We start from the raw sequence: 22,221 nt of genomic DNA on the forward strand, positions 1-22,221 counted from the left end.
TGGTGAAAGTGGATGAGGAGGCAGACACGAAACTCGACCAAGAGGAAGATTACCTCGTTAGCTAATTTTATTATACAAATTGTCTCATTCGTGTTAATTACCTACATGGCGCATACATTTTCGCTACTGCAGTGCGGTAATAAAATTTGGAATAATTACTACGTAGCAATTCGGGTGGGGTTTCATATTTGGGGAAAAGGGATCAAAAGATAGAGCGTTAGTTGGTCCATGGGTTGGTACGTGTTTCCACTGCCATATCAATTACTGTGCAGAAATGGTAATAAAAATTTGCAATAATTAGATTATGTTATCGCATAATTTAGGGAGAGGTAGATTGAAATTTTTGGAAAAACGGGCTAAACCATGGTGAGTAAGTTGATCCCGGTATTTCCACTGTTGAGATAAATTCCTCTGCAGAGCGGATAATGCAGCCATTTTCTTGTTGGCTAGTAAGTAATTCGGGGAGGGGTTGATAGAATTTAGTGTACAAAGGAATGGTCCATCGGTTGGCTGGTCTGTTGCTAATTATTATTCTGCAAAGTAAATACTACAAGTACAAGTAGTGATGAAGGCAGGGCAGGGTTTCGCTTCCAGCGGGTTTGCCACATTTTTTGCACTGCAAAGCAACCCACGCAAGAAATGCGAGGTGCAAAAAACGGCAAGAAAGTGCAAAAAAATTTGCGACATCCATCCAAGCGTCGTGTGCTTCTTTCAAAATAGCTGGAAGGAACCACTTTCTTCCCGTCATTTCTTGCACGTGGCAACTTGCCCCCGAAACCCTGAGGATTTTATTGGGACGTGTTTGGTTTTGCCATGATTAACGCGGAACGTAAGGTAACGAGGCGAAAGTGTGACGTGACGGGACGCAATATGGTTTTATTTACACAGTTGAGCAAGTAAATGGTTGGTTGGTTGGTGCATCTTTTTTTGCTCTTGTTTCATTATTTGTTCTCACTAATTCTCTCTCTGCTCTTCATTTGTTTTACTTTACTTCACCTTAAATTTATTTGCTTTTGGGCACGCGTTCTCCGCAATGATTGAAGGGCAAGGAAGGTGGTGGAGCGGATCGGGTTATCAGTATGTGCACATTTTTTTTATTAGAAACGTCTGCATTTTATGGAGCAATTTATGTATGTAACATAACATGTGCAAAATTTTGTGCAAAATTATGTGCAAAACTTGAACGGTTGTGATTTATGTAAAAGTACAAAAATTGTAGAGTTTGGCGTCTTAATAAATAATTTTTAGATTTTTAACTTTTATGGAGATATGGAGATATGGAGATCAATTGAGTCGAATTTATTTCTGAAGATTTCACGCTACTTGTCTTTTTGTAAAATTCCATTCTTCACAAAACAAATGTTCGCAGTCCTATTTCGAATTCATTTTTTTTAACTTCGACACCTCAACAACATTTCTGTCTTCTTACTTTAAGTAAATAAGCTGTAAGTGGAGGCTGTATCTCTTCCCATTTTTTATGAAATCTAGTTATTTATACATATATTTCTCTTTCGTGCATAGGGAGACCACTTTCTTTTCTTCTCCTTGACACAAGTAAGCCGTGTCCTCCTCGTGTAGATAACCCTTAAGCAAACAAAGTGAAGAAAGTGGTCGTGGTTCGTGGTGGTGGTGTCGGTCGTGTCGTTATCTTAACGACCAGCAAAAAGTGTGGCGTATTTTTCCCTGATTTTTTTTCAGGTTTATGTGTCTGGATTTTATATGCAGAGTGGATGGATGGGGAAAGGGTGGCTTAAAAGGCTGCATGCATAGGTCCAATTTCTGCTTTGTTTGCTTTTCCTTAAACCACACGGCTTATTAGACATGTAGACCAGAGAGTTGAGAGTGGATCAGGTATCCGTGCTGTTTTCTGGCTAGGCACGTACCAAAGTGCGCCATATTTCCGCTAAAATAATAATGCTGACAACTTTGAGATCTTGTAATATTCAATCTGCCACCGACAACCCTGCCAAATGAGGAACACTGAAAGATACGCGGTAGCAAAATTGGTAGCACGATTTGTTTGGGGACGGGCTGTGTCTACAAAATTCCAAGTTTTCGTCCGTTTAGGTAAAAAAAATTATTTTACTCTTGCAAAATTCGCTACTGAAGTCCAAATTCTGTAACCAATTTTTTCCAAAATTCGAAATTTCTTATACAAACTTCCGGTTAAAGAGTACGGTGGCTCCAGCTTTATCACCGTATTCGATCAGAATTGTGCAAAAATCCTTTACTGAATGGCAAATTTTAAATTGTGTAATAACTTTCTCCCCAAAATTGACATTTCTGTAGCATAATTTATTGTTATCTAGATACTGCCCGGTATAAAAAACGGGCATTTGTTCCCCACATTATTTAGCGTGCTACTCAAGTATGTACATATTCCATGTAAGTAATCTGCCTCTTACACACACTCCAAAAGATGAAACGGACTGAATTCAGCTCAGTCTGTTACTTACTTGCAAAATCGTTTCGTCGTGTCACTCGAAATGTGACTCGGACTCGACGTCTTTATAATTAATGGAACCCTTGCTCTTACTTAATTTGGGGTGAAAGTCTTTTTTTCCCTCTTTCACTTGATCCCCGCTGAAAATTTACTTTACTTTCCTCCCAAAAAATAGAGTGGTAAAAGAAGGATTTCGAAATGGACTCGCTTATGTACACAAAATGTGAGTGAATGTGATCCAATGGGTGTTTTCTGTAAGTGAGTGACTGAGTGAGTGGATATTGGAATCGATACGGAATTATTTTCTGGTCGGAGAGAGAGAGAGAGATCTTGTTTCTTGACGTGCATGGTTTCCGAGACCTTGTAGGAAAATTCAGTTCAGTTGATTTCATCTCATTTCGATTCCATCAGAGAAAAACATCAACAGCAAACATGGCGGAATTTGGATGTGATCATGGCAATCGTGATGATGATGAGATCCACGATGATCATCATCGTGGTCATGTATTTCATGGCCATCACCAGTCTAAGAGATGTAGTCTTGTTGGATGGGATCAAGTGCGGGATGAAAAAAATATTTGCGGTGAAAGCAATGAGGATTCCACCATTGAGGGTAACGAAAGGCCGCATTTTTTTTATCTTGGTGCAGAATTTTTTGTATGCTAGAACATTTTATTGCGTCAATTTGATCGTCCTGGTTCACATTGTGTTTTGGACTGCGGGCAGAGGGCGGATATGTATTTGCGAAAAATAGGTGAAATAAAAATGTGTTATATCTTTGCGAAAAAGCAGCGACGAAATATTTATGAAATATGTGCGAAGAAAATAAGAATTTTCACAAAATTTTCATTTTTTATTAAATATTTTTGTGGTCGAATTTGTTTGAACAAAATAATTTGGTCTCATATGGCTGAAATATTTACAAAATTTATGTATTTTTGAAAATATATATAAAATATTTACATATTTTTAAAATAATGGCGGAAATCTTGACATTAAAAACCTGGGAATATTTAACAATATCGCAAAAAATATTTCTAAATTTTTGTGATCTATGCGAGTTATACATCAACAAAGTTTTAGCGTCAGTCGTCATCAAATGAAGAAAAAAGTTGAAAATAAATGCATATCCGGCCTCTGTCTGTTAGTGATCCGTGTGGGTGGGTGATTTAATTCGTTTCTGAGTGGGTGGGGCTTGTTTTTTGGAGGATCTCTCCTCCATGGTCGGAAAATTAGATGGATGGATAGAAATGCCTTCTTGGCCGGAAAATTGAGCCTTTAAGTGATCCATCTGGATTTGTAAGAAATTGGAGAAAGTTGAGGTGTAGGAGGACAGATTATCTCAATTTAATACGTTTTTTGTTTGTTTCTATTGTTGAGTGGGTGAAAGTTCAAGGGTCGCGTGTGCTATAAATGCAACAACTTTCTCCTCAAAGTACGAATCACTTGAGTACATACGTTAACATTTTGTTGTTACCGAAATTTGTGTACTTACAAGACAACAGAGCATATTTTGTTTGAAAATCCACAGATTATCTCAATTTAATGTTGTTTTTGTAGTAGTTTCGATTATTTGGGTGGGTGAAAGTTTAAGCGTCGCTTGTGTCATAAATATGATAACTTTCTCCTCATCAAGAGAAATGCGTGCTTATTACTTGCATCAACTTTTCGTATCTCTAGATAAGAAAAAACGCAAACAGCTGTTTATTTATAATAGAACATAGCGTACTTTGTTAGACAATTGTTTTTTCCGGAAAGGAATTTTATGACTGAAAGAAAGAAAACGAACTAAAATTCGGGTTTCTCATCCGTAAATTTTCACAAAACCTGAAATGCATTTAAATTCAATGAGCTCTCCCCTTTTTATGCGGCATCTTAGTAACTATACAAATTTATAAAAGTGAAGGACTTTCTCTCCATTATTTGCAAAGAAAACGTATGCGTTTTACTGCTTTTATGTCCTTTCTCCTGGACACAAAAGGTGCTCCTCTTGTCTTTAATTACTTAAGGAGAACAAAGAAACGCACAAGAGGACGAATAATTAATCTCCGCTCCTCAATCTGTCCCAGTTTCCACATTCTGACGAAAAGCAGGCTTCTTCCTTTGGTTAATTACCAACTTCAAACTTTCTCTAAAAATTTCCCTTTGACGGCAAGGGCACGAGTTATGAGTGGATGGAGTCAAATTGACTGAATTTCACGTCCCATAAAATTCCCGGTGCAAAATTCCGTCTAAATTCATTACAAAGATAACTCTGTTTTATTTCAGAAAGGTAAACGAGACATAATTTCCCTTGAGACAGGAGGAGCAAAAACATGTTAATGGATCGTTTTATGTATCTGTTTGTTTCTTTATTTTTTATGAGCTCTATATTTTCATGGGAATTTTGCATACAAGTTTTTTCCATGCATTTTTGCAAAATTCGTATAGATTGGTATGTAACTTGGTAGGTAATGTTCATTACGACGGTGACCTTTTTTGATACATAGGAAAAATATAACTCAATATCTCCCTGAAATTTTTGCATACGGTTTTTTTTACAAATTGGAGATATTCTTGATTTACAGCTCATTTGACGTTACGTTCGAACATGTTTTTTCACATATTTTTGCAAGTTTGTTTGCAACGTGATCCTCATGAATACAATGAGCTTTTTGACGTAATCGGATTATGTAAGGAATCAAAGAGCTCACATTTTTCGAGGAGATGAAAGTGAGAATTAGGTAAACATGTAAGTGGTAAATATTTTTGGGTTACAGGATGACGAGTCTCCTAATGAAACGATATCAAAGAAAACATTTCGGTTACCTGAACCGAATATGTAAAGCTTCATTTTCAAAAACATAAGCTTTGCAAGTTCCAATATCGCATTCATTTCGAAAAAATGTGATATTAAAGAATATTTCTTTCCAATTTCGCAATAATAACGAATCGGAGCCAACTTTGCCAGACCAATCTGTTCCTACCGAAAATATAAAATATACTTACGCTAAATCTACAAACGACTTTTAGTAATTACACTGATTTTTTTCTACAGTTAAGAAGTTTGCACTCATTTTAAAGCGAAAATTCATATTTTGCAAATCAATTTTCTTCTGGAGAGGGTTTTAAAAAATCGTCCAATAGTAGTGTCGGAATGACAGATAGGCTCGACTAGAGCTAAATCAAGGCTTAATAATATCGGAAGTTGAAGTTATTAAGGTGATAGCCACTAGGAAATCAGTAACGGTAAAAACAATCACGTCGGATCTAATAAAAACTGTAAACTCGGTTTATTTTAATACGCTCAAGTACAGCCAAATGTGTGTCCATTAATATTCATGAAACCGTATAATCGCGAGTAAAAGTATGATAAAAGTGTGATTGAGCTTTCTTGAATTTTTTCAGTATTTTTAAGAAAATAAGCCAAAAAATTGAGTCTTACATAACAGGTGTAATACTCTAGAGTTTGCTGATAATATGAGAAAAAACGGAAGGCCAGCTACATATTTATGTAACTTTCAACCAAGTCAGAGTTACGTATGTTACACTCCAAAGTTTTATTACTTTGTTTTACTTCCAACTTTGCCTAATATACATCAGTGCAAATTTTGATCAGTTCGGTTCGGTCGTATCTGAAAGGACGGATAGACATGACGATTCCATAAGTCTTGACTTGGGCTATTTAGAAATACGCCAATATTTCAACAAACAAAAATGTGTTTAAAAATTTAACTACAAAAATAGTTATCGAACTCACTCATGAAACTTAGGAAAAATAAATGTAATTATTCCACGCCATTTGTCAGTTTTACGAATATTGCATACTCAAAAATTAGGTTAAGGTCTAAGGTGATGTTGAAGTTCCTGGAAATTTGGTACTTGAAGTTAAAAAGTAGCTAAATATATTTTTTATTTAACAATTCCTGGATTGTCATTTTTTTTAAAAATATTTCGTCCATATTTCTCTAACATTTGCATGATAAAAATTGTTAAAACATACATAAAATACAGTGTGAAAACAATCTTTTTTTCAAATTCTTAACACATTAGCCTGCCAAAAACACGCTATCAACTAAAAAATTATTTGGAAAAAATCCCCAAAAATTAAACCCTTTGTAACCATTAAATACAAATTTCCTCATTTTTTCATAAACACGTAACCGCCGCATGATTATAATCTTTCCCATTCAATCTCTCTCTCGATTGCCAAAATTATCCATCTTTCCGTTAAAACAATCCTTCTTTTTTCTAATTCTTAATACACAATCCTGCCAAAAACAGTACGTACATAGATGCACACGCCATCAAGCAAACATAATAGACCCGTTGTATCCTAATAGCTTACATACATAGAATTTTATTGTAATCGCGGTGGCAAAGAGTTAATTTACGTGTATCCACATTTATTTGTGGCTTAATGTGTGAACAGGCATGGCAAAAAACTTATCAGTCTATAGCCACATTACATTACATTACGTAATGGTTGGCTTTGTTCTGTTGGAACATATTCGTGCTCATGTTTTCGGATAAGAGTCGGTATGAGCCACCAGACCACTTGTTATTTTTTGCCATGGGTTAAAAACTTGTCTGACTTGTACACACTCTTCTTGGCTTGGAGTTCCATTGCTTGGCTGGATATCTGCGAAACACATGTGTTCACGTTGGGCTTAAAGAGACACTTTTTTTAACTCACTAACTAACTAACTAGTGTGCTTGTAGCTCGTAAAAGTTTTAGTGAGAAATTTGAAATTTCTCGTGTAAAGTTTGAGATTTCAACATCTAATTTTAATGATTTTGCAGTGTAAAAAGACAAAAATTTTATGTGCAGGGTTCGATTTAATCAAATAACAAAACTATTAAGGATCACGTGTAGGGTTTAAAGAGACTCTTTAAAGCTTTAGTGATAAATTTCTCGTAAAAAATATCGTGGGAATGAAAATCATAAAACTGAAGCATTTGATAAATCCCAGATCTAATTTAAAAGGGCTTGTTTAGTAAAAAGGTGACAATTTTATTTACGGAGTTCGACTTGATCAAATAAGTTTCTGAGGGATAAATAAATTTCTACATCAAACCAGCAAAACGGCGGACTTGCCCAGTTTCAGAAATATCTTTAGTCTAGTTTCCAGTGGGATATATAAAATTAAGAGGCACGGAATATTGGACAGGATCAAGAAATGTCGGAGGGGTAAATTCTGATTAGTTTCTTTTTTATTTTTTACTGACCGCTCTCACAAACAATTAATCTACTTTCACATTATATCTCATTTCTAAAAATTTTGATTAATCGGCGTCAAAATTTTTCACAAAAATTTGTAATTTCTTGAAATTACTAAATTTGTTCGTGTCTTGGTCTTGAAACATCCAAGTGCGAAATGTGGCATCGTATTTATAAGATCTGCAGTATGTACCTCGGGCCAAGGTTTCCAAATTTTAACCTATTCGAGATATTTATATAATTAACCCTGCAGAAATCCTTAAATCGACGTAAAATGTATACATAACTAAAAAAATTCCTGAAAAACATGCCACTCACAAAATTCTCAATTCATTTAAGTTGAAAAATTTCTCATTTTCCCCATTTTTTATCGTTTTCAGGAAGTTATGGGACTCTGTCTCTGGGCGAAAGTGGGAGCCTTCCTCTGGACTCGTTGAACGTGAGCAGTTCTTCTACTTCCTCCTCCTTCTCATCCCTCGCGGGGGGAGATGCTGTCCCCTTCATGAATTTTCCTTCTCCTTCTCAGGCCCCCGCCACCGCCACCTCGACCACCGCCACCACCACCACCACCACTCCCTCCTCTAAGGCCACACCCTCCAGTGCCGCCACCACCGCCGCCAACGCCACGACCACCACGACCGAGACCATGGCCCCTAGTCAGCACCACTTCCACACCCTCATGGTCCACCTGCACCACGGTCGCAGCCTCGTCGCCAGAGATGCCTGCGGTAATGACCTTCTTCTTACGTAATTATCCTCCTTAAGCGAAAGTTCGCCACCTCCTGGAGGGAAAAATGCACCCATTTCGCCACTTACTTTTTAGCCCGGGTAGTCAGGGCTTATGTACTCGTCGAGGTTGTCTGTCTGTCTGTCCATCGCTTCTGCTCGTAAAACTTGACTTTTACACACAAGGAGAACATACAAAATTAGGAACGTGAATGTTCGAAGATTAGCAAAATCTGTGGAAAAATCAAATAAACCAGAGCAAACTAAACGTAGGAATCGGGTGAAACAAGTAACACCCCCAAAATATGTGACCACATCCCCTGACCTCGAGGGGGGTGGTCCGATTGACGCTAAAAAAAATTGATAGAACCCTCCCCCTGGGGTCAGTCATCTTGCTGTCAGACAGACGGGGAAAGTCTTGGCTTAATAGAGTTTCATACACCTTATTACAAGTTGTAGTGATCATGTACCAAACTCACCTTAATAATTAATAGCAACCTGACTCGGGCTAAGGAAGGCCTGCACTCTGGGTTTTTAGAGACGGTGGAAGGAAAGCAATTGGTTAATGGGGAAGTTCTTAATGCACTTGTCGTGTCGGGTTCGTGTGGATCTTTGCTTTCATGTGATGCGCTCTTACGTAACAATAACACAAAGTTACGAGATTGATGACATGAATCGGTCCGTACATATAGTCACGTCCTCCACCACCGCACTTCCAGGAACCGCAGTGTGCAGTGTGATGGGTTTTGTTGATGGCAAAGATAGTGGGAGACGATAACAATAATAATCATAAAACTGGATCAAAGTTGGTGGAATTTAATGACGCGTGTCTCTCTTCGCAGCAGAATAAGAGTGCCTCGTTTGTTTCGCTACGAGGAGAATTGATGCAGATTGTGCTCGTAGAATTTTATGGTTTCATGACGGATTTCATGACATGTTTCTGGTTATAAGTGTTGCTCGTTTTGGGAGGAAAGTATATATGTAGATGCGTACATTAAGAACTATTTATTTCGCCTGTTTCATGACGGATTTCTGATTTTGGGTGATACAAATTGGCGAAATGTGGCAGATTTTGATACCTGGGAATTTTAATGGGAAATGAGAATATTTAGATGAATTTATGGGATTTTATGGTTTATGCTATGTTTCTGTGTTATTAATGTTGCTAGAAAATGAGCCGTGTATGAATTTATGCAGGATTTTAAAGGTGTTTTTGGTGGCACTTTGCAGGGAGCAGTGATCCGTACGTGAAAGTGAAAGTTGGGGATAAGCTGTTGTACAAGAGTAAAACGATAAATCGTGACCTCAACCCGACCTGGGATGAAATCTTCATCCTCCCCATCGTCGATATCAACCAGCACGTCATTTTCAAGGTAAATTCACCACCACACGTGTCAAATTACTCCCAAATTTCACACGTAAAATACATATCTCTGAAATTTCACACGCGTCAAACACCTCTCCAATTTGCACGTGTCAAATAACTTGGACACCTTGTCTGCCAGGTCTTCGACTACGACTGGGGCTTATCGGACGACTTTATGGGGATGACCTCCATCGACCCGGGCCGCCTCCCGCTCAACAAGCAGGCCGAATATTCCCTCATCCTCACAGAAACGAACACCCCCGGGACGGAGTACATGGGAGAAATCGTCATGAGTCTCACCCTCGTTCCTAGAACCCTAGAAGAAAAAGAGATTGTAAAATCCCAAATAAAAAATTCTCCAGAAAAAATGAAATTGTAAAATTTCCTTTTGTTTTTTTTTGTATAAAAACTAGTGGATGAGCGGCGACGGGCGATTTATCGATACGCAGAAACGTGCCAAATCTCAAGTCTGGTCTTCTGTGTTAACCGTCCTTATCATCGAGGCGAAAAACTTGTCCCCCGGTCCGGACAATTATGTGATGGATTCCTACGTCAAATTCCGGTAGGGACACTAATTGACCACTATTAATCTAGCTTTTTAATGTGTTCCCAGTTTAGGAAATATATCAGTTGAAATTTATCGATTAAAGAATCCACAAAAAAAAGTTAGGATTATTTCAAAAATAAAATGAACTCGTTAGCTCTGCCCGTTCAAAAGTTATTGAAGGGCAAAATTTGATTGAGCTGGTATAAAAAATTGGGATTATGAAGAATTTTGGCCTACAGTATTTTTTGAATGGCAGAGCTATACCGGATAAATTTTGAAATAATTCTAATTTTTTAGTGGATTTCTAACAAAAAAATCTGGACGAAAATATTTCACAAACTGAGAACACGTGTTAAAAAGCTTTTCGACATCCTGGCCACTCACTAACAATTAACAATTGTAAGTAATTAGATAATTCCTCTCGCATCCCCTTTTTTTGCAGGCTGGGCACGCAGAAATACAAAACGCGTACCGTTTCCCGTACCACGAATCCCAAGTGGTTGGAACAGTTTGACTTTTACTTGTACGAAGGCCAGCCTCAAATCCTGGACTTGCAGCTGTTTGACGAGGCCTTCAGCAAGGACTACATCGGCCGCGTGGCCATCGACATCGGCCTCCTCGAGAAGGAGAGGACGCACCAGAAGGAGCTCAAGTTGCAGGAGGGGAACGGTCAAGTCTTCCTCCTCCTCACCGTCTCGGGAACGCATGGGGTCGACTCCATCTCAGATCTCATCAACCACACGCCCTCCCCTGAGCAGGATGTCAAGTTGAGGGCCAAATATGTGAGCAAAATAATGATAACTCATTCAATAGCAGCAGAAATTTTCTAAAATGGGCAAAGAAATGTTTTCTGATTCATTACGAATTTTGGCACATTTATGGGAACATTTCGTTCAGAATTTGTAGAGAATTTTCTAGAAATGTCGCAAAATTCATAAAGAATTTGAAGACATGCCATTCTAAAATGTGCCAAAAAATGTCTCAAATTATGTAAAAAAATGTCTACGATTTCTGAATGAAGTGTCGTCAAATTCGTAGAAAATTCGGATTCTTAATGAATTTGGTGGCGCTTTCTTTACGAATTCTGAACGGGATATTCCCGAGCATGTACCCAAATCCGAAAATTCCGAGTTTCTGCTGATTTCACTATGTCCATTTTCATACCGAAATAACAATATCGCTTTTCTCACTCTGATTTGCTCCGTAGTCGTTGACCAACTCGCTCAACTCGTTCAGTGACGTGGGGACCTTGACCGTTAAAGTTTTTGAAGCCCAAGGCCTCGCTGCGTTGGACATTGGGGGCAAATCAGACCCATTCGTAGTCCTTGAGCTGGTCAATGCTCGCCTACAGGTAAGAAGGAATAAATATCAACTTTTAAATTTCTGGGAAACATTTCCTATGCATTTTTTTTCGAACCGTAAACGTCAAATCAAGTGCAAAATTTATATTTCTGACCAACTTTCTCTTCACTTTCCACTATTTCCAGACTCAAAATGAGTACAAAGATTTATATTTCTGACGATCTTTCTCTTAATTTTTCCGCACATATATTTCCAGGCTGAAAATGAGTTTGGAACCTACAAGATTTATATTTCCGAACAACTTTCTCTTAACTTTCCCCTCTTTTCAGACCCAAACTGAGTACCGAACCTTGAACCCGATCTGGAACAAGATTTTCACCTTCGCAGTGAAGGATTTCACCTCAATTTTGGACCTCACCGTGTTCGACGAGGACAAAAACCACAAGCAGGAATTCCTCGGCCGACTTTCCCTCCCACTCTGGGAAATCAAGAATGGCGAGAAAAAATGGCATTTGCTCAAAGATCGCAAACTTCTCAGACTAGCGGCTGGAAACTGCCCAAAGATTTTGCTCGAACTCAGCGTCCACTGGAATCCGGTAAGGCGGAAATTTTACTATAAATTTCCGAACCAATTTTGACTAAATGAATGAATGAATGAATAAATAACAGCTACGAGCCGCGGTTCGTGTCCTGGATCCACCCGAGGCCAAATTACTCGTTGCTAATCAAGGTTTCCGCAGGGAAACTTTCCTCCTCAATATTGATCGTCTTAAAAGAATTGGGATCGGGATTTATGACATTATCCAGTATTTAGAGTGAGACTGTTTTATCTCATTTACAAATTTCTCCTTTCAATTGTCAAATTTTCACACCCATTATCAAAATTTCGACCCTAATTAATTTTATCGCTAATTTTATTATAATCAAATTAAATAGCTAAATTTTCATGAAAAGTATAAAATTTCCCTTGAATCGTTAAAGTTGTACCTAAACCTTTACCAAAGTTATCAAAATTCCATTTAAAATATCAAAATTTTCCCCCAATCATCAAAATTTCACTCAATTTATCAAACCTTTGTTTAAATTATAAACACTTCAATTAAAATTGCAAAATGTTTCCCAAAGTTATCAAAATTTCACTTATCTTATCAAAATTCTGGCCTAACTCGCTTACTTTTGCTTACTTTTTAAAGGAGCTGTTTGGACTGGGAGTCGCCCGTGCGGAGCGTCATAGCCCTCGTGACGTACCAAGTGATCTGTTACACCTTCCAACCCTGCATGCTCCCCTTGTTCGTCCTCCTCTTCATGTTTCGACAGTGGTTTGTAAGTCATTTAAGTCATTTACTTTCAGAAATCTATCTCGAGATAAATTCCCGTGCTCAATAAAAATCCCCGTTTTCCCCCCAGCTCGGCTCCGTCCTCGGACGCCCCCTGCATGACGAAGATCTCGTCTCCGTCGACGAAAACATCCTCGACGACGATGACGACGACAAAGATGAGGACGACCAAGTCAAAAAGTTAAGCTTACGACAAAAACTGCAAGCCGTGCAGGAAGCGACGCAAACCTTGCAGAATGTCTTGGGCGATATTGCATCCACGTTTGAATCCGCGAAAAAGTAAGATGATAAGCATTAATTTGTGATCATTCTAGGGCTGGGAAAATTACTGTGTCGAAAATACAGTGTTTTGCTCACAGGGTTCAAAATAGTCTAAACTTTGGACAAAATGTTTTGCCCATCGCTTATCATTAATTTTCCCTTGCAGCACTTTTCGCATGAAAATCCCCTTCATCACGTGGCTCGTCGTGGTGGCGCTTATCCTGGGCACGGTGATCCTGTACTTCGTCCCGGTCCGGTATTTAGCCATGGCGTACGGATTCCACAAATTCTTTAAGCCAATCCTCCGGCCAAACGCGGTCCCAACGAATGAGCTGTACAACATTGTCCTTCGTGTCCCAGACAATTTGCAGTTGGTACGTGCATGCATACATCATTTGCATATTAATCTTCCATGCGGTGGATTCGTGGAGACTTTCTAACATTTGTAATTTAATAGTTGCGTTGAGATCATTTGCTTCAAATGAACCTAAAAATGAGGATTATCCAGCATTTAACAGGTTATCATCGGTTTGAGAAATGTATCCCCTGAGATTTGATTTAGTAAAAATCCACCCAAAAATTGGGATTATTTCAAAAATAAAATGAACTCGGTAGCTCTGCCCGTTCAGAAGTTATTGAAGGTCAAAATTTTATTGAGATGATAGAAAAACCTACAGTCTCAGTGCAGACTCTAATTAGCTCGAGGTTGATAATGGCTTATCATAGAAAAAAAATGAATTCAAGTTGGAAGAATTTTCATCTTGAGGGACCCCATGGGGTGATCAACCATACTGATTTTTCAAAATCATCCAATCGAGGTGAAATTTGGTGAAGAGGTAGCTTACGGTTGCTTAATGGAAGAATACGAAATGATAAAACACGGTCGTGGCGATAAGCGCAGTATACACACATGTCGATAACTCTAAGGAAGAGATTGTGTCCAAAAATTGTGAAAATCGGATAAGAAATATAAGTCATGGCGAAAAAAGGTTTGAGATTTGAGACAAGTTGTTGCGGTGCAGCAGTGAAATTTGGTTGCAACTTTGGACGAAAAGTGAGAATCTGCACGGCAATCGAACTCGTCAAATCGCTTCCCTCTCAAAATTTCCGTCTCAGAATTTTGAGATGGAAGCGATTTGACGAGGTCAATGGCCTTGCAGATTCTCACTTTTCGTCCAAAGTTGCAACCAAATTTCACTGCTGCACCGCAACAACTCTCAACTCTTATTTTCGCCATAACTTATCCATTTCTCGTCCGATTTTCACCATTTTGAACACAATCTTCTCCCTAGAGTTATCGACATGTTTTCATACTGCGCTTATCGCCACGACCGTGTTTTATCATTTCGTATTCTTGCATTATAAGGCCCACTAGCAATCTCTCTACGAAATTTCAGCTTTCTACGATAATTTTGAAGTTTTGGGGGCATAATTCTACATCCCCACCCACTCCGATGACCCCCACGGGTCAACCACTTGACCGGTTTCGCCCATCTTCGAACTCGTTTCCTAACTTTGCCCAATATGGGAAAAATTTCGAGTCAATCGGTTCAACCTTTTTTGGTTCTATCGTGCCGGACAGACGGACATAACGGTTCCATAAGCCCTGACTCGGGTTAAAATCGGGAAACTTTAACCTTTAAACGAGCAGAGCTACCGAGTTAATTAAGTTTTTGAAAAATAATCATAAGGTTTGGGGCTGATTTATAACCAAAAAATTTCTACGGACATACCAAACCAATGATAACACGCCTGTCTACGAAGCCACCGCAACATAGATAAGATTAAGGTCATCTCGATAAGCTGATATCCTTCGCAGATTTACTATCGTCCCCTCAACCCCGCGTCGACTTCGCCGAGCCGCTCAGCCAAACCGAGCTCGGCGGGAGAGCGGAGTAAAAGTCCTCCCGGCGCGACGGGGTCAGGGTCCAAGTCGACGTCGAAAAGCGTGATCCGCGGCGACAGTGGCGACGCCGGTGGAGGAAGTTCTTCCGGCTCCATTGGCAAAGAACCCAAGAAAAAGTTCAAGTTTTGGTAATGGATTTTCGAAATTATTCAAATTTTTATTCAGAAAATTTGATAAGCTTTCGAAAAATGAAATTATTAAACTTGAATGAAATCAATCAACCAAAGTGATGAAGAAATTATTAAAATTTAATCCAATTTCAATCAATAATTTAAATGTTTGATAAATTTTCGAAAAAAGTGTGGATAAGAAATTATTAAAATTTAAATAATCTAGTCAATATTTAAAACAATTATATGATAAAATTTTGAAAAATTACTAAGATATTCCGAAATTTCAATCATTAATTAATTACCTGTGTCAATCTCTAAATGTCTCATATTCCTGGAAATCTCTCGTAATTAATTAATTAATTAATTAAGTATTTAATGTATTTAACAAACATTGATTCAATTATCCGAGCCGAATAATTAATCAAGTATTACAATTAATTAAAATTGGTGGAAATTATCTTCAGGAAATGCTTATCGAATAAGACTTATTATTTAATTATGTGTGTAAATTATAGTCAGGTAATTCTACCACTCCAAAAATTTCATCTTTAAAATTAATTGGGTAACTTAATTTTTATAAATAAATTAATTAGGCATTAAACTATAGGAATTATTACAATTAATTATTATAAATGTAAATAAGTCAAGAGTATTTATTACCAGTCGTGATTTTATCAAAAAACAAAGTCTGAATTAAAATGTGTTATCTTTTAGAAAGATTAATTAATTAATTAATTAATTAAATCTAATTAAAACTGAGCAGATTGCATGCTAGTAGTTCGTTCGTACTATTACCTTTTAAGAAGCATTAGCAAATGTACATAAAATTGCTATGCATGCGCATTTACATATTTACATGTTGTTCGTCTCCTTATCAAAATGATAACTAGAGTTACCACGTATTCTTATCCAATTTTATGTGGTTATCAATTAATTAAATGAGTTACCCTTGAAATCAAGCATATCATTTTACACCGAGAAAAATGAATGTATAAAAAATATCAAATTTTTCAGCCATGCTTAAACATTTCCTCAATTTTTTTTGCGAATTGTTCAAATTTTACACATATTTTTCCTGAATAATTATTCAAATTTAATCCATATTTTTCCAATTTTTAAAAATTATTTATTAATTATGTATTTAAAAAACTTTACTCTTTTGCATATCCTGAAATTATACATACCAAGATAAAGCTAAATTCGTGGTAAAATAGGATAAGTGTGTAGTTTCACTCATTGTCCTTTCAATCTCAGATAAGCTTAAGATGCTAACCGTGTGTCTCACTAATTATTATTCCAAGTATTATGCACAAATTCTGTTAGTTAATCAGTTTTTCATTTCGACATTTCGACTTTCCATCTCAATCCGGTTAAAAATTTGTGATACTTAAAAGCCATTTGCGTTTCTTGTTTCATATTATTATTCCTATTTTATTTTCTTTCTGCAAAGTAAAATAGGAAAAAGTGCAACTTTTAAAAAATTTGTGTACCTGCTTTCTCTCGCTGTACTTACATAATTATAAAAATTAAGATAATTTATATTGAGAATTGTAACAATTAGATCTTACTGAACATGGAAATGATAATTAAATGTATGTAAAAAGTGTTATCGTAAATTAATTCAAAGTGAAGTCTTATCTCGTGTACAAAAAAAATTATGTACAACAAAACTACAGACAGAGAACTTTTTGAGATTTTTGCCACGTTCCAAAAAGAAATTACCAAGAAAATTATGCTTATCGTACCATAACCGCGACAATTATGCAATGACGACAATTATGTAATGGTGACAATTTGTTAAAGTGTGTATATGTAAATGGACCCTGCGTACAGAGTGTGATCGCTTTTCTTAAAATTTTGACCTCTGATAAGATACCACCAAAAAAACAATCACATCCTTGACGGAGGGTCCCTTTAAATATGTAAATCTGGAAACTTATGTTAACTTAACTTATTTATACTAAATATATTTCTAGAGAAAGCAAAGCTGAATGAATTTAATTGACAATTTAGATATGCATTATGTAAATTCATGCCGAGCACTGTTGTATTTTCGTATCAAAGTCTAAATGTTGACGTAATTAGTTAGATTATAAATGTTGTTAATTATTCACGAGAAGAGTTCACGTGGTTTTTAATCTTTGAGCTTTAATTAAAGTTCGTAAAAATGAATGTTTAACAAGTTATATATCGTCTTGTTTTGCATTTGTGTAACTATAAATTTTTTTATGGAAATGTTTCTCACTCATTTTACAGAAATTTATATACAAATTACAAATTACAAAATGATATTAACGAAACGACAGAAGTGGAAAGGAAAAGATTGGAAATTATTGTGATTTTAGTTTTTGTACTACAAAACAAAACTATAATTGTTATTGTTGTGTATTTAATAAGTGTTGAGCTGTTATTGGTTTGTTATCGGTGTGGAAAATAAATACATAAAAAATCGTGTGGAAAATCAAAGAAAAAGTGTTAGGAAATCTCCATTTCTTTTAAAAATCATATCGATATTTTACCACGAAAATAAGTTTCAATTTGTAATGAATTGATTTCTGTTGACACATGAATAAAGGATTAAAAACAACAACAGTTTTATTTTTGCATGATTTTTGCATGATCGATGCAAAATTTTGACATCTAAATGGTCTTTGAGTAATAAGTTATGATTAATTTTTCCGAATGAAATTATCACCTGGGTTCAAAATTCACATACACAAAAAACCACTCGTGTTGAAGCATTTTAAGTTTAGCATGTTTGTGTACTTATATTTTTGAAGAAATTTGAACACCAATAAGTTTCCTACTTTTCACTCAAACTAATCAATCAGTAATATAACAAAAGCTTTAATTTAGCCATGTTTAGCCATCGTTTCAAAATTTGCAGGGTCCCATTTCTCGCTTGCTGCAGGGACGCTGAATCTTGAGTTGAGTCATACGCGTATAAATCGTCACAGTGAGACCCTCCTAAAAAAATTGTACCAAAATTTGAACACTTTGCTACAACAAACTTTTCAAAATTCTATTTCAGCAAAAATTACAAAATTTTAGTTCTAAATTCTGTTTTAAATAAATTCTGTGCAAAAATCTTTGCCAAAATATCAAAAGTACATACTTTCAACGATGAACAAATCGTTATTATCATTCGGCCAGGACGCTTGAAATTGTGCACGCTTGGAATATCCCAGCCCAGCCACGGGGTCCGTGTTCCCGTTCAAATAGACCACGTGGCGTCGAAGGGTGGAATAACTCCCGAATTTTGCAGTATGCTGGTCCACCCGGAGACGAATGAATGCCTCGGTAAATCTGAAAATTATGTTTCTCTTTAAATTTCTGAAATTATTTTTATCGTAATTTTTTTGTAAACGTACAAACTTCCAAAAACACATTCACATTGAGCAACATAATGCGAGGCTGGAACGTATTGTCCGAACGGATGGCGTAGTCCGGATGAGGAGGCAAAAGTTGCTAAAAAATTCATAATAATATGCAAATTTATACCATCGATTAGCAAACGTATTCAAACTTTTAATTACATATTACCAAAATCACTGCAAACTTGCCTAAAATAAAAATTCATTTCCAAATTTTAAACTTCCAAATTATAAATTTCCAAAATATAAATATGAAATTGATATCCAAACTTGCCACATCCATTGTCGTGCTCCATACTTTGAGGCTTCATCCTCCGCCCCAGTTTGGGACATGAACGCACAGAAATTTTCCTGTAACGAATAAAAAAATCCAAATTGTTTGCCTTCTTGATAACAAATTTTGAAATTTTCTAGTTTTCATAAAACTATTCCTGACATTTTTTTAAAACTAGGTATGTAAAATTTCATATAAAATAATCATACACGACTACGACTAGGTACTCAATACGACTTTTTCACTGAAAAAAATGTTTCGAGGGCTTAAATTTGGTTTTAAAAATGTAAGAAAAAATGAATAATTTTGGTCAAAATTTGGACGTTTCGTTCTAAATTCGCTCACCACTTGTTGGTCGACACATGGCGAATTGTACAATCCGTGGGTCGCCGAGGTCATGATTTTTGCGAGGACTTCAAAGTCGCTTAAGCCCTCGATCTCCTTGTAGCTGAGGGTCGCATTGCACAGCGCGTCCAGATTGAAAGTTTCCGGAAGCGTGCTATTGTACTGGGCGATGTAGATAAAAAACTGCGTAATGTAGCTGTTCAGTTGGTAAATGTCCCCCGTTTTGTGCGCGTCCAGAGGGCTGCATAACCTTGGAGGGAAAAATTAGTAAGAAATTCCAATATTTTGTCATAATTGTAAAATTTTTCCGTCATAATTTGTCAAGCTGTCGTGCTGTTATTAATTTAAGATTTTCAAATTATTTCAAAACAATAATTTTTCATAATTTCAAAGCATACAAGTTAACAATTTTGTAACGTGATAAAAGAATTGAAATTTTTCAGCGAATAAGTGTTCGAGAAATATTCTACCATGAAAAATTCCAAATTTTCAAAATTTCATCTTTTTTAATTTTTTTCGATACTTGGACGCCTCTTATAAAATTTTTGTAAGAGGCGTATAACAATTTTATAATTTTGAAGATAAAGTTGTCGAGCACGCAATGATTTCTTCTAAAATGTATGAAAATTTCTATTCAAAATTGTATCCTTCTTTCACAGATGCTTTACCAATCCGTAGTTTATAAAGTTTGAAAAATATTTGTTCTCATAATTTCAACGCCAAATAAACGTCTCATTTCGCATCACAACCAATTTAGTAAAATTGTAGCCAAAAGTTTGCCATTTAAATAGCTCAAAAATTTGTCTAGTAAGAAGATTCGCAAAATATGATTTTACAAAGTCTGCTTTAATTTGGCTTCGACGAATTATTTGCAATTTTTAAAGAGAGGATGCGTTCCTGAAATAATCTTGTGAAATCAAAACATCCCCAGCTCCTGGGTAAATTTGCGAAACAACGAAACTTTTTCCAATAAAAGTTTTGTGGGATCTCTTAAATTTCGCAAGTTCTAATTTTGCGAGATATGCAAAGGTTAGCGAGCTTATTCTAATTATTTACAATTTTTTTCATAATTTCGACGCCGTATATGAAAAAACTTCAAAATTCGGATAAACTTTAAACTCCAAGATGACAAAAAAAATTTGGGGGGCGATAAGTAGTTGGAAAAAAAAGTATTAAAATTACGGAAATGTTCCCAATTCCACGTTGCATGGATTTGCGGGGTTTCCTCCGCCCGAAAGGGGGACGAATCCACACTGGTACGAGCTCTGCTGAATGATTCGATTCAGCGCCCGGACGCCGGACCCCAAAATATCCAAACACTTCGGATTCGTTACTTTTATCGAGGCTGCAGCCAGTTCGAGGTATTCTGGGCAAAAAGTTAATAATTTCAATTTTCTGAGCAAATCAACAATTTCAAAAAATACGACCATTTTCCGTTTTCCGATTTATGTACCTTTAAAATCGAAATGAAACCAAATCGGGGCTGATGACGCGACCCCGGCGGAAGCGAGTTGAGGGTAAAATTGGAGAAAATACGCGGCCAGAGAACCCGCATAGGATCCCCCGTAAACCACGACTTTGCTTTCCTACACATTTTCAGAAACTTATAAATACACATATAGTTACTTAAAAACATTTTAAAAATTTCAATATTTTCACAAGTTTTTTCAGAAGTTTCGGAAGCCCAGAATCTACTGATTGTTTTATTAATATTGTATTAAAAATATGAATTATTACTTTTTGACACTTGTTCAAAAGCATTTCTTCATGAAAGTCTACAAAATGTAAGCATTTTACTTAATATTTTCTCGAAACGTTTTCAGAGTTGTAATATGTTCGGAAACCTTTCATAAAATGGAAAAAGTGCTAAAAATCATGAATATTCTGCTCACCTCGAGATCGTACTTGGTCTTGATGTGTGTTACAAAATTGGCCAAGTCGTCCAATGCTTGCGGCATCGTGAGATATTGCAACGACGTCACAGTCGAGTCGCTAAAATTGTTACGAAAATCAAGTCATGCACAATTTCAGGATCAGCCAAGTGCAATTTTATGATAAGCTAGGACTCACTTTAAAGGCCAACTCTGTCCGTAAAAGCGATGCTCCAACGTGAAAGTGGCCGCTGCTTTAAGCGCTACGGCGTTCTCGGCCATTTCGCCATACGCCAAAAATCTCGGGTCTGCCTCCGCCTCGCCCCCGATGAAAATTAGGATCGGCCCGGATTCCGAGTACTTCGTAAAGTTGGTAAAGTAACGCTAAATTCAAGAGAAAATCAAGGATTAATCGGTGACCCAAATTAATTAATTATGCAAATGACTTCCGGTTATGAAGAGATCCGAGTGGTTAGCAAATTTGAGAAAGTAAGGCTAAATGTACACAAAAATAAGCAATGCACTTCCGGGTAGTATACACATTAATTATGCAAATGACTTCCGGTTATGAAAAGATCCAAGTTTTGTAAAGTAAGGCTGAATAAATACTAAAATCAGGGGATGCACCTTCGTGTATGCAAATTATTGACTTCTAATTACGCAAATATTTAAAATACCTGTGACCAGAGCGGAAATTTGGTCGGGTTTTGATGATCCACGGGCTGGAGGAGGTGCTCAATGGCCGCGTTTTTGGGCGCCTTCGTCCCCTCCCACGCCGTTTGGGTGGAGGCGTTCCTCTCACCGAATAATTTACCTCCGATGATCACAACCCTATTTCCGGAAGTGGAGGAAATGGTGAGGCTAATTGTTATCACCGAGATTAGCGCAATTTTGCAATGCATTGTGACACGAGTTCAAAAATATTTTCACAACGGGATATTTTAAAAGACTCTCAATGTTGACAAGTTGAGCTGTAAATGAGAAAAAAGGACACATAAATAATTGCACCTTTTTTGGGCGACCCTTTTTTACTGGGTTTATTTTTGGACGAAAAGGATTGAATAATCCCGTTATTTTTTAACCAAATTCGTGTAACGGGTAAAACATAAAAAGACGGTAAATTTGTGAGGGGACGACGCCGTTAGAAAAATTAGAT

The 22,221-nt window shown here is 36.7% G+C and overlaps 2 protein-coding genes across 7 annotated transcripts in view; one reads left to right on the forward strand and one right to left on the reverse strand.

Moving 5' to 3' along the window:
* The window catches only part of LOC110862300 (multiple C2 and transmembrane domain-containing protein), a 44,938-nt gene extending 27,281 nt beyond the window's left edge, over window positions 1–17,657 (forward strand). For 3 of the 6 annotated variants that reach the window (XM_035845431.1, XM_035845432.1, XM_035845435.1), the window contains 12 exons: window positions 8,024–8,371; window positions 9,600–9,742; window positions 9,875–10,069; window positions 10,149–10,297; window positions 10,725–11,064; window positions 11,490–11,633; window positions 11,914–12,180; window positions 12,254–12,399; window positions 12,778–12,907; window positions 12,992–13,200; window positions 13,349–13,556; window positions 15,002–17,657. In XM_035845431.1, the coding sequence (XP_035701324.1) occupies window positions 8,024–8,371; window positions 9,600–9,742; window positions 9,875–10,069; window positions 10,149–10,297; window positions 10,725–11,064; window positions 11,490–11,633; window positions 11,914–12,180; window positions 12,254–12,399; window positions 12,778–12,907; window positions 12,992–13,200; window positions 13,349–13,556; window positions 15,002–15,220 (2,498 nt within the window). In that variant the 3' untranslated portion in view covers window positions 15,221–17,657. Of the gene's footprint in view, window positions 1–1,964; window positions 2,068–8,023; window positions 8,372–9,599; window positions 9,743–9,874; window positions 10,070–10,148; window positions 10,298–10,724; window positions 11,065–11,489; window positions 11,634–11,913; window positions 12,181–12,253; window positions 12,400–12,777; window positions 12,908–12,991; window positions 13,201–13,348; window positions 13,557–15,001 lie in introns of those variants that run through there. The other 3 variants (XM_035845433.1, XM_035845436.1, XM_035845434.1) reach the window with 3 other exon arrangements.
* Window positions 17,658–17,778: 121 nt separating this feature from the next.
* LOC110862301 (putative serine protease K12H4.7) lies at window positions 17,779–22,030 on the reverse strand. The gene is made up of 11 exons (XM_022111482.2): window positions 21,743–22,030; window positions 21,265–21,449; window positions 21,087–21,186; window positions 20,648–20,780; window positions 20,377–20,560; window positions 19,195–19,444; window positions 18,850–18,926; window positions 18,745–18,764; window positions 18,573–18,669; window positions 18,317–18,507; window positions 17,779–18,168 (listed from the first exon to the last, which is right to left on the reverse strand). Exons 1-11 carry the CDS (start codon window positions 21,965–21,967, stop codon window positions 18,029–18,031), a joined length of 1,602 nt encoding a protein of 533 aa, XP_021967174.1. The 5' UTR covers window positions 21,968–22,030; the 3' UTR covers window positions 17,779–18,028.
* Window positions 22,031–22,221: the final 191 nt, after the last annotated feature.

The sequence above is a fragment of the Folsomia candida genome, unplaced genomic scaffold (genome assembly GCF_002217175.1).
Source record: "Folsomia candida strain VU population unplaced genomic scaffold, ASM221717v1 Fcan01_Sc054, whole genome shotgun sequence".
In the NCBI taxonomy this organism is placed as follows: domain Eukaryota; kingdom Metazoa; phylum Arthropoda; class Collembola; order Entomobryomorpha; family Isotomidae; genus Folsomia; species Folsomia candida.

What these genes read in the sequence shown, in the direction of transcription:
- LOC110862301 (XM_022111482.2), bottom strand. Translation starts at nt 21,967, where the DNA reads ATGCATTGCAAAATTGCGCTAATCTCGGTGATAACAATTAGCCTCACC. An exon ending in GTTTCATTTCGATTTTAAAG is followed by an intron (nt 20,561 to 20,647) that starts GTACATAAATCG and finishes CTTTTTGCCCAG; the next exon opens with AATACCTCGAACTGGCTGCA. An exon ending in GAATGTGTTTTTGGAAGTTT is followed by an intron (nt 18,508 to 18,572) that starts GTACGTTTACAA and finishes CATAATTTTCAG; the next exon opens with ATTTACCGAGGCATTCATTC.